The 15,377-nt window shown below is 44.8% G+C and overlaps 1 protein-coding gene across 5 annotated transcripts in view; it reads right to left on the reverse strand.

Annotated features, from left to right (window-relative positions):
• LOC110507059 (Down syndrome cell adhesion molecule-like protein 1 homolog) overlaps positions 1-12,075 on the reverse strand; it is a 159,901-nt gene extending 147,826 nt beyond the window's left edge. For 4 of the 5 annotated variants that reach the window (XM_036964925.1, XM_036964924.1, XM_036964923.1 and 1 more), the window contains exon 1: positions 11,888-12,066. In XM_036964925.1, the coding sequence (XP_036820820.1) occupies positions 11,888-11,930 (43 nt within the window). In that variant the 5' untranslated portion in view covers positions 11,931-12,066. Of the gene's footprint in view, positions 1-11,887 lie in introns of all 5 variants that reach the window. The other variant, XR_005039977.1, reaches the window with a different exon arrangement.
• Positions 12,076-15,377: the final 3,302 nt, after the last annotated feature.

Here is a 15,377-nt window from a genome sequence, read left to right on the forward strand (position 1 = left end):
AAACGAAACGGGCGACCTGACTGCCAAACAGTAGTGAACAATCCTCTGCAAAGCATTAACATAATATCAGTCGTCTAAGATGAGCCCAAAGAGAGCCCTTCCTTAAACCGGCGTCTGATTTGGAGGTGAAATGGGTCAAAACGAAGAAGCCATGAGGCTGTTAGAACAATACCTAGTCTGCCAGTTCCACCCATCTCACGTCTATATCATCACAGAGAAACCTTCAGCATATCTCCAACCACAACCCTGGAGGGCTGCTTTGCAACCACTATGGCTTTCACAAGCCGCCGCTTCAATTAATCGTCTTAGGGGAGCTACATCCCTAAAACATCCCCCCCTGGCAGTGTCTCCTGGGAAGCAGCTAGACGTCTTTTTAGAGTTTGGGGGGGGGGTTTAGGGATAATTTCTTCTGAGTCAATGATATATAATTAATCCTCTTCCCCAGTTTGTGTCGACAATGGCCGGATTAGCCCCATCTTTTTCACTCTGAATGGCCCGGGACGAATAGCAGTGAATGGAAGTGGCGGCTAGAAGCCTCATCAAGGTAGATTTAGGAGGGGATCTACAGCACAGCAGATAACCTTACAGCTAGGCCTGTGCATTGATGTTGAACCAAATTAGCATTAGGAAAATCATTAAAAGAGCTATGGGGGGGGGGGGGGGGGAATTCAAGGGGTTTACTTAACATTTTGACACAATACAAATGTTACAGATCACATCAAATTAATTTCACAGATTCATTGGAAAGCGATGAATTGATGTGTAACAGTTAAGCCTAGTATGTTTATGGACCTCTCCTATATACACTACATGACTCAGAGTACAGCAGTGACCTTGGCATAGGGCACAGGGGTCACTCTGGCAACTGTTTGTGCTGCTGTGTGTGTCTGCCAGTGGCTTTTTAAAAGAGCGGGGCCAAGGCTTTGGGACGCTCGCCCACCATTAAGTCTCATTGTTAGTGAAGGGACCAGGATGGATGTTTGGTTTTCCGTTTGTTACAGATGTTTTTGTTGTTATTGTTGTTTGCGTGTCTTCATTGTGTTCGGAGAGTGGTTCTCTTAGAATGGTGCGACGTGGACAGCATCAAATCATGCACTACCTGGCCAAAAGTATGTGGACACGTGCTCATCGAACATCTCATTTCAAAATCATGGGCATTAATATGGAGTTGGTCCACCCTTTCCTGCTATAACAGCCTCCACTCTTCTGGGAAGGCTTTCCACTAGATGTTGAAACATTGCTGCGGGGCATGCTTCCATTCAGCCACAAGAGCATTAGTGAGGTTGGGCACTGATGTTGGGCAGTGATGTTGGGCAATTAGGCCTGGCTCGCAGCCAGCACCCAAATTTATCCCAAATGTGTTCAGTGGGGTTGAGGTCAGGGTTCTGTACAGGCCAGTCAAGTTCTTCCACACCGATCTCGACAAACCATTTCTGTATGGACCTTGCTTTGTGCATGGGGCATTGTCATGCTGAAATAGGACCTTACCCAAACTGTTGCCACAAAGTTGGAAGCAAAGAATAATCTAGAATATCATTGTATACTCTAGTGTTAAGATTTCCCTTCACTGGAGCTAAGGGGCCTATCATGAAAAATGACCCCAGACCATTATTCCTGCTCCACCAAGCTTTACAGTTGGCACTATGCATTGGGGCTGGTAGCGTTCTCCTGCCATCCTCCAAACTCAGATTTGTCCATCAGACTGCCAGATGGTGAAGCATGATTCATCACTCCAGGGAACGTGTTTCCACTGCTCCAGAGTCCAATGGCGGCGAGCTTTCCACCACACCAGCCGACGCTTAGCATTGCACATGGTTATCTTAGGCTTGTGTGCAGCTGCTCGGCCTGGAAACCCATTTCATGAAGCTCCCGATAAACAGTTATTGTTCTGACGTTGCTTCTAGAGGTAGTTTGGAACTCGGCAGTTAGTGTTGCAACTGAGGACAGATGAATTTTATGGCCCTGTTCTGTGAGCTTGTGTGGCCTACCACTTCACGGCTGAGCTGTTGTTGCTCCAAGATGTTTCCACTTCTCAATAACAAATCAAATTCAAATCAAATCAAATGTATTTATATAGCCCTTCTTACATCAGCTGATATCTCAAAGTGCTGTACAGAAACCCAGTCTAAAACCCCAAACAGCAAGCAATGCAGGTGTAGAAGCACGGTGGCTAGGAAAAAACCCTCTAGAAAGGCCAAAACCTAGGATGAAACCTAGAGAGGAACCAGGCAATGAGGGGTGGCCAGACCTCTTCTGGCTGTGCCGGGTGGAGATTATAACAGAACATGGCCAAGATGTTCAAATGTTAATAAATTACCAGCATGGTCAAATAATAATAATCACAGTAGTTGTCGAGGGTGCAGCAAGTCAGCACCTCAGGAGCAAATGTCAGTTGGCTTTTCATAGCTTTTCCTAGCCGATCATTAGGAGTATAATAACAGCACTTACAGTTGTTTGGGGCAGCTCTAGCAGGGTAGAAATTTGATGAACTGACTTGACAGTGCCACGTTGAAAGTCACTGAGCTCTCCAGGAAGGCCATTCTACTGCCAATGTTTGTCTATGGAGATTGCATGGCTGCGTGCTCTATTGTATACACCTATCAGCAACAGGTGTGGCTGAACTAGCCAAATCCACAAATTTGAAGGGGTGGTCGTATACTTTTGCATATATAGTGTAAATATTAACAAACAAAAGCCAAGTGACCTCTGGTACAGCACAAACAGAATGAAAAACTTGACACACGTGATGGGAGGGTATTGAAAGGCTGAGATAGGGATACAGCCCTCACTACAGTGCCTTTGGAAAGTATTCAGACCCATTGACTTTTCCCACATTTTGTTAAATTACTGCCTTGTTCTAAAATTGATGAAATATTTTTTTCCCTCATCAATCTACACACAATACCCCATAATGACAAAGCAAAAACAGGTTTTTAGAAATGTTTGCAAATGTATTAAAATAGAGAACAGAAAAACCAAATTTACATAACTATTCAAACCCTTTGCTATGAGACTCGAAATTGAGCTCAGGTGCATCCTATTCCCATCCTTGAGATGTTTCTACAACTTGATTGGAATCCACTTGTGGTAAATTCAATTGATTGGATATGAATTGGAAAAGCACACACCTGTCTATATAAGGTCCCACAGTTGACAGTGCACGTCAGATCAAAAACCAAGCCATGAGGTTGAAGGAATTGTCCGCAGAGCTCCGAGACAGGATTGTGTCGAGGCACAGATCTGGGGAAGGGTACCAAAACATTTCTGCAGCATTGATGGTCCCCAAGAACACAATGGCCTCCATCGTTCTTAAATGTGAGAAGTTTGGAACCACCAAGACTCTTCCTAGAGCTGGCCGCCCAGCCAAACTGAGCAATCGGTAGAGAAGGGCCATGGTCAGGGAGGTGACCAAGAACCGGATGGTCACTCTGACAGAGCTCTAGACTTACTCTGTGGAGATAGGAGAAACTTTCAGAAGGACAACCATCTCTGCAGCACTCCAGCAATCAGGGCTTCATGGTAGAGTGGCCCGACGGAAGCCTCTCTTCTGTAAAAGGCAAATGACACCCAGCTTGAAGTTTGTCAGAAGAAACCTAAAGGACTCAGACCATGAGAAACAAGATTCTCTGGTCTGATTAAACCAATATTGAACACTTTGGCCTGAATGCCAAGGATCACGTCTGGAGGAAACCTGGCACCATCCCTATGGTGAAGCATGGTGGTGGCATCATGCTGTGGGGATGTTTTTTAGCGGCAGGGACTTGGAAGGATTGAGGCAAAAATGAACGGAGCAAAGTACAGAGAGATCCTTTACGGAAACCTGCCACAGAGCACTCATGACCTCAGACTGAGGTGGAGGTTCACCTTCCAACAGGACAATCACCCTAAGCACACAGCCAAGACAAAGCTGGAGAGGCTTTTATTACCAAAGAAAGTCTCTGAATGTCCTTGAGTGGCCCAGCCAGAGCCCAGACTTGGACCCGATTGAACATCTCTGGAGAGACCTGAAAGTAGCTGTGCAGCAATGCTCCCCATCCAACCTGACAGAGCTTGAGAGGATCTGCAGAGAAAATGGGAGAAACTCCCCAAATACAGGTGTGCCAAGCTTGTAGCGTCATACCCAAGAAGACTCAAGTCTGTAATCGCTGCAAAGGTGCTTCCACAGAGTACTGAGTGAAGGGTCTGAATGCTTTCGTACATTTTATATTTCCATTTGGAATTGTTTTTAAATAGCAAAAAAAATGAAAAAAATATGTTTGCTTTGTCATTATGGGGTAGTGTGTGTAGATCCATGAGGGGAAAAACATATATATTTTTTTTACATTTTAAAATAAGGCTGTAACCTAACAAAATGTGGGAAAAGTCAAAGGGTCTGAATACTTTCCAAAGACACTGTAGGTAAGGGTGGCTCTCTCTCTCCATTCATTCATCCCTCTCCCCCTTCTCTTGCTCCTCTCATTCTTTGCAACATCTTTGTTCTCTCCCTTCCTCACTCTCAATATCTTTCATCTCTCCTTCTTTTTTCTCTCCCCACCACTCTCAATCCATCCTACCCTGTGTCTCATCCTTTCTCTCTCTCTCTCCCCTATTATAGTCCTCCAGTACATGGCAGGATAGGTTGTGTGATTTGAATTTGCATGCCAGACGCAGAGAGTTTAATCCATATAATCTCTTTTCGCATTTAACACACACACAGTCTCTCCGCCCTGGTAATCGAACTACCATGGAAGGCCTCTTTCCCACTCCCCTGGTGTGTGTATGTGTGTGGGTCAGCTTAAATCAGGGCCAGGGAAGGGTTAAGGGGCACTACTAACAGAGTACAGGGGGGTCACTGTGTGTGTGTGTGTGTGTGTGTGTGTGTGTGTGTGTGTGTGTGTGTGTGTGTGTGTGTGTGTGTGTGTGTGCTGGGGGGGGGGGGGGGGGGCAGTGTTAAGGCTAACTGGTATTTAAGGTCAAGCTTTATGCTGGAAGTGTGTTGGGTCAGTGATGAGGGGTGTGAGGTGTATGAGGAGAGGTGACAGCGTGCGAGTGTGTACATGTGCTTGCGTGCACATAAGTGCATGTGTGTGTGAATGTGTATGTGAGGTCCCTCTCCTATCCAAAATGGAGCAGTTCCTCTGTGTCTAAAAGGTGTAATTTAGGTTGAGTGCAATTTGGCCCATATCATGTGCCATATAAAAACACAAAAAAAACCCACTGCTCATGTTCTGAGCGATAGACCATTTCAGCACCATGGACAGGGCCACACTGGCTTTTCAGTCTCACATTTACATTTTAGTCATTTAGCAGACACTCCTATCCAGAACAATTAGGGTTATGTGCCTTGCTCAAGGGCACATTGACAGATTTGTCACCTAGCCAGCTCGGGGATTTGAACCAGCGAGCTTTCGGTTACTAGCCCAAAGCTGTTTTACAACAACAAAGAAAAAGCCCAAAATGGTTAAGAAATGAATCCTTGAATCATCATTGAGCATCACTGTAATCTTAATGTTAAAAGCTAACAGAAAGACTTTCCACAAATAAACAACAGTGAACGCCTGCTGTGACATCATAAAAAAATGGTGGCCGCCGAGCAACATCAAAACAAGTAGGAGGCATTCCCAGATAGAACTAATTGGGAAGGAAGCAAACAGGCTACTGTGGATGAAGCGGCTGTTGTGCTGCTGTCCTATTGGCGAATCCAGGTCAGTCAGTTGAGCACAGTACAACACAGAGAGGGCAGTACAGTGGTGGACTGGACTCCCATCATGCAGCACAGATTGTGGCCTCCAGCAGAAAGGCCCAAATAAGACGGTCATAATATAATCCCACAGTTGGGGTCTGGCAGAGAGAGAGCCAGGGGGTGTCTCACCAGACTGACAGGGTCTGTCAGCACAACTGCAAAGAGAAGAGAGAGACCAAAGAAAGAAAAGACACCACCCCACCCTAAAAGTGGATATAGAAGCCCCGTACCCAATCCCAAATCAAGCCCCTGAAAGATGGATGAATGTAAACAAGATGGCAGAAAATCCATCATACCTTCCAGAGGGCTACGTGAGATGATACAATGTTGCCTTCACCAGGAGGAAGTCAAGACATGCCTAGGGGGAGAGGTAGAGGCTAGGGCTTGATTTGGGATTTGAGGATTGGAGCAAGGGGCCAGTCTGTACCCCATCCAACAGGGAGTAATGGTGGAAATAAGGAGGGGAGAGAGGACTGAAATAACCCGAATTCTCCCTTTCTTTGTTCTGAGACGTCCAACGCGACGTCTAACTCACAGTTCTCCATGCCCTCAGGCTGCCCGCCCTTTTCCCTGGCATGGGCAGAAAGGGAGCAGAGGAGGAGAGGAGCGAGAGAGGGAGCTAGGCACACTCATCCATTTCAGAGGCATATTTTCCTTCCTTCTTCAAGCCTGAATGCATTGATTACAACAGGAGAAGGTCATTGTCATTTGGGTGAGTTCCCTAAAACATCACTCCTGTTGGGCGAAGCCTCTTCACTCCGTCTCCTGCTCTTATTCTGTTGCTGTGACAGATTTGACTCAAGCCTCTCCTCCCTCCACACACAGACACATTTGCACATTTCCTATGCCCCCCCCCCCCCCCCCTTTTGCGGGCAGTATGAAAATGGCGTATGAATATGTATGCCACAGAGGCAGGGATATTGCCTATGGTGAACCGCTATGCATAATGCAGCTCTTTCTGTCTCATCCATACATACACACACACACACACACACGCACACACACGTCTCTGAGATTGATACCATCCCAAGCACACAGGTCAATAAATCTCTCTCACACACACAATAACGTACACAGGCGTATACACGTAGACATTCTAAGAGGCAAGCGAGGATACGCCCAACGTTCCTGTTAAGGGTCTGGTGAATCATACAGAATACAATACTCGATATGTTCAGGCAACATAACTCTAATGTCATTGCGGTCAGTTACAACACCGCAATAACGTAGTAATGATGTTGTACAACCCAGTATGGGAGAGCAAGAAGAAGTTATATTATGTGAATGTTATTTGATATCCATTTTACACACAAAGACACTGAAAAGGATAATGCATTGGCATCACACTGAAATTACCTTGCCGTACTCATGCACGTGCGCACGCACGCACGCACGCACGCACACCCACCCCTTCTCCATATTATGCAGTGTCAGTGGAATATTAGGAACCATTTCAGCATTTGAGGATCCACACTCTCCCTCTTCAAAGGAATGACTTTCACAGTTGTGGAGGGAGTGTCAGATTTTGGGGTGTGATTCATCCTCTACCCTTCAGCCTCTATCCTTCCTTCTCTGTCAGAGATAAGCAGAGTGATAGTAAGCAAGGTGGCTAGAGAAAAGAGGGATGCAAAGGAGGGAAAAGAAAAGTTGGCCACGTCACTTTAAAGCAGATTATCCTCCACATGACCCAACTCCTCTCCTCTCAACCCATCTACCCCCTCTACCCCTTCTCCTCTAGACCCTCTCTCCTATTCTCCCCCCTTCTCCTCTCCTTTCATCTCCTCTCCTGGTGCAACAGATCTTATGAAAGTGGAGACAGGAGAGAATACCTGTTGAGTCATCAAACTCAATTGGACAGTCAAGTGTAAATAGGTCAAATCGTTTTTTACTCCATAAAATGAGCATTCGTTTGTGTTCATATTTGTGTGTGTGTTTTTTTTTTTAAAGGCATTGGTGAGTTACCCATTGTAGGAGCAGAGGAGAGAGGCAGCATTTTCTATCTGTGTCATTTTTTTCAGTTTTCCCCCATATGGTTAAGTTAGCCCAGGCCTACATTATGCATGAATGTGAGGAATAGGCTCCGTGGCTTTTCTGTTCACCGGCCAAGTCACCAGCACAAACACTCAAAGGTAAAAACAGCTGTTGCTTGCCAGAGCAAGAGGAGGGGATGCGAGTTAACACGAGTGTGGTATCATTGTGGCCGTGCTTCTCATAGACAAACAACAAGTTCATAGGTAAGGTGTTATTTAGGAGAATAGATGTGTATAACCGCAGAGATCGACTACTGTTGCTCAATTATATTCAGCGAGAGAGAGACCTTAAATTGTAATGTAATTGAGAGAGAGGGGGGTGTTCAGACGACTCGTTGCGGGATAACTCATGGCTAAGGAGAGGCCAGGTAAGGTCGAGTCCACATCATTGGATTCAACATGAGAAACTTCATTGAAAAACGTATATTCAATTACATAAGTTGGCGTCAGATAATAATACCGTGAGGAAATGGGCACACGTGGCGACGTAGTAGCCTAGCCTATCACCAGGACGCAGACGCAACACCCCTCGACGCAGTGCAGTGGTCTACATTAAATTCGAGGCAGTCTATTTCTGAATCTGGCTCATAAGACAATTACTACGCGCCCATGCTGCCGTCTCACCTCTCAGTTTGTGTGTATTTTATTTGATTCCAAAATGACACTGCCGCCGGAGCGGGCCTTGGTGGTAAATCAGACGAGTGCCATACGTTATGTGGAGAGCAGAGAGCAACACGCCGTTGATGGCAGATGATGGCAAGAAACGGCTATCCCATCAAACATAACACAAATGAGGAGGGAGAAGTGCAGTCCTCTAGTCAATGGACTGGTTTACTTTTGCAAATCAGTTGAAAATCCGGCTTTGGTTTCAGTTTAAACCAAAGCCTACTAATTACGCAGCTGGGAAGGGATGGTCATTTGGGTAAAACAATTTTTCAAATTGCATCCGGTAAGGGGACTGAGTAGAGGGAAAGAGGTGTGTGAGAGGGACATTACAGAGATTAGAAAATGGCCTCAAAATGCAGCATAAAGAATGCAATTATTTAAACACACAAATTAATAAACACTGATAAAACGAATAATAATAATTATCATTATTCAGATTTTTTTTTTTACAATAATAATATCCACAATAATAATATAGAAGGTGTTTAATTTAGGCAAATCTTCAGAAAATCTGGCGCAGGCAAGATAATATCGCAGCCACCACATACATCACATCGTCTATTTGACTAGTGCTTATCCTTAAAATAAAGATTGCTGCCCCCCCCCCCCCCCCTCCCATAAGGTAAGGGTAACGAAATATGCATGCGTAAAACCCTACTGTTTAGATTTGTTAACTAATCTATTTATATCCTACATTCATCCTATATCAATTGTAATTGTACAGTCATTCAATATTCGGTTTAAAATCGACTGGAGGCCTGTCAGCCTGAACTGGAGGAAAGCGGAATCAGCAATGAATTGATAAAATAACTAGAGTATCTCTCCCTCATTATTTTACAAACCGTAGTCTTGATCAGAATATTGGGTGATTTGAATTTGTGTAGTCATAATAATGATAAAACTGTAGGCTTTAATTATCGCAAATAATTTTTTAACGTTAATACATTGCAACAAATATGTACAATAATTGCCATCACCAATAGGCCTGATTGTTCCAGATGAATAGATGGCACGGATAGCATCTTTCCCTGCTGATTTCTTTTGTGTCTCAACACATTTCCATAAAATGACAAGCGACCCTCCAGATCATGACAAAGAAGAACGAGCGCAACCCCCCCCCCCCCCCCCCCCCCCCCCCCCCCCCCCCCCCCCCCCCCCCCCCCCACCCCTTCCAACCAGCGGTTGATGTGTGCTGGTATGGCCGAGACGCATCAATTAAGGGACATCTGGTTATTCATATTGCACTACAATGACTAATTAGCCTACTGGAAACCAACTACAACGAAAACGTATATGTCTGAGAACACCAAATCATGCAAGAATGTTAGGAAGCGATATCCATCAAATTTAACACAGGGTGTTGTGTGCCGTTCCACGAAAGTGAGAACCATCATGGAGGCGCGGCCGACTCAGGAAAATACGCAGTCCTAATGCATATGCATGTGAGATTATTGGTTAAAATGTCTCTCTGATCAAATCTTATCTTTAAAATCAAAACACAAATACGAGTTACGTTAAATCGCATAGTCAGTCAATACAAAATTGATTGTTGACAAAAAATAAATGAATAAAGGAAAAAACGATGCTAAATGGAAGTTGGTTATCTACATCTCTTGCCTCCACTCTTTCCGCTCCACTTTCCGCTCCCTCCCTCCTTTCACCATACACACACACACACACACACACACACACACACACACACACACACACACACACACACACACACAGTACATCTTGTTCAGTCACGGGACAAGGCGATGTGCAGTACATCATCTTAAAAGACCCTGTAATCCAATTAAACACAACAAAAACACCACAAAAAGCCCTAGTCACAACAGCAGCACCACGCACACACATACACCACACCATCCCCGACTGTTGGCCTGCAAGGCTATAGGCCATGTATTTCTGATGTCTAAAAGAACATCCACTCATGGACACACAAAAAAATGAACAGAATAGCGTTAGGGCCTATCTGCATGTGGTCCTAGACCTAATTACGTTTTTTGTTTGTTTGTTTTTTTTACAATTATTTATGTATTTATTTATTTGAACATATCTTGGGGTTTATGACTGAATTGTATCGACTAGATTAAGTTCAAGTTGTTGAAATGGTTGACAAGCGTTCAATCTGAAGCAAGTATTTAATCAAAACCATATTCAACCTTCCTCTCGATCTGCAGTATTTTTCCATCCAATCAGTATGTAGAATCTGGGGCCATAGAAAAATGGAGGATGCATAGTTACACTACTGATAATAACATCCGAGTGTGTCTGCATGCGCTGACCCGTGTCATTCTAGAAAGTGAAGCAAATTGCCAACAGTGGAGACATTATCTGCCTAAAATCCCAGCGTTCAATATCCCCAGCATCAGTTTACACATCTCCTATCCATTTTTTTGTTGCCCTTATTGTGCGCTCATTTACAGACACATTAAAAGGTACGCTCATTTACAGACACACTAAAAGGTACGCTCATTTACAGACACACTGAAAGGTACGCTCATTTACAGACACACCAAAAGGTAAAGTCTTTCACAGACACTAAAAGGTACGCTCATTTACAGACACACTAAATGTTACGCTCATTTACAGACACACTAAATGTTACGCTCATTTACAGACACACTAAAAGGTGCGCTCATTTACAGACACACTATAAGGTGCGCTCATTTACAGACACACTAAAAGGTGCGCTCATTTACAGACACACTATAAGGTGCGCTCATTTACAGACACACTCAAGTGTACGATCGTTTACAGACACGCACTAATTTGGTACGCCAAAGAAGCCATATTAACAAATCACACATAAGCCTGACACATTCTGTTATTTGTTATGGGGCAGAGGAAAGAGAGCAAACACATGTACACTCGACAGCCCTTCTACTTTTCTGGTAAAAGTCCTACAGCTCAGAGACGCAGTTGGAGTATGTAGCAGCATGCAGCTCGCAATCTTTGCGCCTGCATGTCTTCCTCTCCTATTGTTGTGTCTCCATATTCATGACAACTCGAGATGTGCATAAATGCAAATGGTGTTACCTCCCCTATCGTAACTGCCACAGACGGCGTATAGGGGGATATGGACCACACTGCTAATCTGTCTGTTACTTCTCGAAATAAAGTCAACATATTTACGCAGCTGCATAATGTCTCCTTGGTTTTATCAATACATCTGAAAGGAGGGATGGTGGCTGAAAAGTGCTTCCAATTGTCATCCTCCGTCCTAAGTGGGCTTAAAGAAATGAAGGCCATCCAAATCAAGCTTTTTTATTCAAGTGAAGATAGGCCATTGACTTGAACTGACATTTAAAAAAAAAAATGGGAATTTAAAGTTGTGACTTTTGTAAATTAGCGCATTCCAACCCGACCTCATGTATTGAAGCACAACTAAACACACATAGACTATATGCACCACAACTTCAACGTTGCATTGGAGAGAGAAAAAGTTTGCGTGTCTTTCACGTACCTTCTTGGAAAGAGTACAGCAGGAATAAAGTTACCAGCCACATGCCATAAATACCAGGTATATTTCTCAGGAATGTTGTGCAATCCCGACGAGTGCACGGCGCAGTGTTCGGCCAGACGAGGCTCGGTGCTGGAGTGGTGACGATGCTCACCGGCGATCTCTCCAGCCCTAGTCCCAGACTCGCCAGCGCCGTGGAACGGCCACTGATCTGGTCCCGCCTCCCGCACCCTCCCCTAGCCGGGACTGTCATCCGAGACGGCCCCTCCCCTGCTATTCTAATGATGCGCGGTGATGGAGAAGTGAGGCAGTGCATCTACTGTACGATGATCACAAGCACGGAGAGCCCGGGAGAGGGGCTTGGCGTGGCAGAGAGCTATGGAATATGGAGCGCTTCTTTTGCGCGGGTGGGGGGTGGTTTGTGTATGATTCTGCAGCGGTGGGTGTTTGTTTATGGGGGCTCAGGTGTGTGGTTCTTGAGGTGTGATAGAATAGGTTTGCTATTTATCTGTAAAGGTCCATGGACGCGCGCACCTGTGGACTTTTGGGGTCTTCACTTCACATCCGTCTTCACTTTGCGCACAACGGAGTTCACTCATTCAGTGACTGTGTCAGCTTGGCAGAATGGATATAGATACATTTACGTTTGGTAGGCTACTTTAAGGATAAAGGTGTTATTATTTTTGCGTGCTATTTTTTGTTGCTTGGGTAGCCTAATATATGCAGAATTGAGAGACTCAAGAATTTTTTTTTTTTGTCAGATCGATATGAAGCGCAAACAATGAATCTCTCTCTCTCTCTCTCTCTCTCTATTTCACTCTCGCTCGATCTGGCACAGACGCGGAGCCACACACGGCTCAGCGCGTCCTTAGAGACTGTGGGCAACATTCTGCCGCACTCTCACCAAACACACAATTCAGTCCCATTTAAAATCCAATTTTACCTAACCCCTAAACCTAACCCTAATCCGTACTCTTACCCTTACCATAACATTAACCCTAACCTTAATCCAAAAACCTAACCTTAACCCTATACCTAACCCTAGCTCCTAACCTTAACCCTTAACGTAATTCTAACCCTAAAACTAATTCTAACCTAAACCATAAATCCCTTAGAAATAGCATTTGACCTCGTGGAACTAACAAAACAGCCCCAGTTGGTCAAATATGTGTTAATTTACTATTCTTGTGGGGCCTCCTGGTCCCCACAAGAATAGTTAAACATGTCCACACACACACACACACACACACACACACACACATACACACACACACACACACACACACGTATTACATATATTCTGTTATTGTTTTATTACCACAGTCTACACATTTTCAACAAAAAGTAAGGTATAATAATGAATAATGAAATCAGACAAGCTGTTTCATAGTTTTTGTCAAAGTATAACTTTTAAAAAATGACATTGATTTACTGTAATTTCATTTGTAAGATGATGATGAATAGCTTCATAAAGAATGATTGTTGCAGTCGTGGAATGTCATTTTTTGAGCCAGTTACAACAATACATAGGATCTGTCCAAAATGGCACTCCATTCCCTATACAGTGCCCTACTTTCGGCCAGGGCCCCTATTAGGGACACTGGTCAAAAGAAGTGCACTACAAATGGAATAGGGTGCCATTTGGGAGGCCGTTCTAGAGAGAAACCCAGCTATACCTCAGTGGTTCCACTGTAGCCTTCTGCATTGGTCCCCTCAGTTCCTCCGCAGTGGGCACTATCCACGCCACTTCACATCTCGCCTGTAATTATCGAATAGCTACACGAACTGTAATGTTATTGATTATAGGGTATACGAGGCACAGTCACCAGAAACAAATTAATCCTGATATCTGTCAACCCTCATCCTCCTTCCCCACATACTGAAGCCTAAAATACAGAACAAACCAAATTAACCAAGCTCCAAAACACAGGACCACGCCTAGGGACTGTATATGAAAGGACAGGCTAGAAATCTTCAGACTACAATGTCACCTACACTGCCTTCGGAAAGTATTCACACCCCTTGACTTTTCCCACATTTGTTACGTTACAGCTTCATTCTAAAATTGATTAAACATTTAACGTTTCTCAGCGATCTACACACAATACATTTTTGGAGATGTATTAAATATAAAAATAAGATTGAACTAATTTGGAAAGGCACACACCTGTCTATATAATGTCCCACAGTTGACAGTGCATATCAGAGCAAAAACCAAGCCATGAGATCGAAGGAATAGTCCGTAGAGCTCCGAGACAGGATTGTGTTGAGGCACAGATCTGGGGAAGGGTACCAAAAAATATCTGTAGCATTGAAGGTCCCCAAGAGCACAGTGGCCTCCATCATTCTTAAATGGAAGAAGTTTGGAACCGCCAAGACTGGCTGCCCGGCCAGTCCGGCCAAACTGTGCAATCGGTGGAGAAGGGCCTTGATCAGGGAGGTGACCAAGAACCCAATGGTCACTTTGACAGAACTCTAGAGTTCCTCTGTGGAGATGGGATAACCTTCCAGAAGGACAACCATTTCTGCAGTGCTCCACCAATCAGGCCTTTACGGTAAGGTGTCCAGACAGAAGCCACTCCTCAGTAAAAGGCACATGACACCATAGTGCTTTCAAAGCTCATCACTAAGCTAAGGACCCTGAGACTAAACACCTCCCTCTGCAACTGGATCCTGGACTTCCTGACGGGCCACCCCCAGGTGGTAAGGGTAGGTAACACTATCACGCTGATCCTCAATACGAAGGCCCCTCAGGGGTGTGTGCTCAGTCCCCTCCTGTACTCCATGTTCACTTATGACTGAATGGCCAGGTACAACTTCAACAACATCATTATGTTTTCAGGGGACACAACAGTGGTAGGCCTGATCACCGACAAAGATGAGACAACCTACAGTATAAGGAGGAGGTCAGAGACCTGGCCGTGTGGTGCCAGGATAGCAACCTCTCCCTCAACGTGATCAAGACAAAGGAGATGATTGTGGACTACAGGAAAAGGAGGACCAAACACGTCCCCATTCTCATCGACGGGGCTGTAGTGGAGCAGGTTGTGAGCTTCAAGTTCCTTTGTGTCAACATCACATCATGGTCCAAACACACCAAGACAGTCGTGAAGAGGGCACGGCAAAGCCTATTCCCCCGCAGGAGACTGGAAAGATTTGGCATGGTCCTTAGATCCTCAATACGTTCTACAAGCTGCACCATCGAGAGCATCCTGCCTGACTGGTTGCGTCATTGCCTGGTATGGCAACTGATCAGCCTCCAACTGCAAGGCACTACAGAGGGTATTGCGTACGATTCAGTACATCACTGGGACCAAGCTTCCTGCCATCCAGGACCTCTATACCAGGCAGTGTCAGAGGAAGGCCCTAAAATTGTCAAAGACTCCATGCCACCCTAGTTATAGACAAAAGGCTTCTTAACAGCTTCTACCACCAAGTCATAAGACTCCTGGACAGCTGCTGCTACTCTGTTTATTATCTATGCATAGTCACT

This window comes from Oncorhynchus mykiss, chromosome 27, assembly GCF_013265735.2.
Source record: "Oncorhynchus mykiss isolate Arlee chromosome 27, USDA_OmykA_1.1, whole genome shotgun sequence".
In the NCBI taxonomy this organism is placed as follows: Eukaryota; Metazoa; Chordata; class Actinopteri; order Salmoniformes; family Salmonidae; genus Oncorhynchus; species Oncorhynchus mykiss.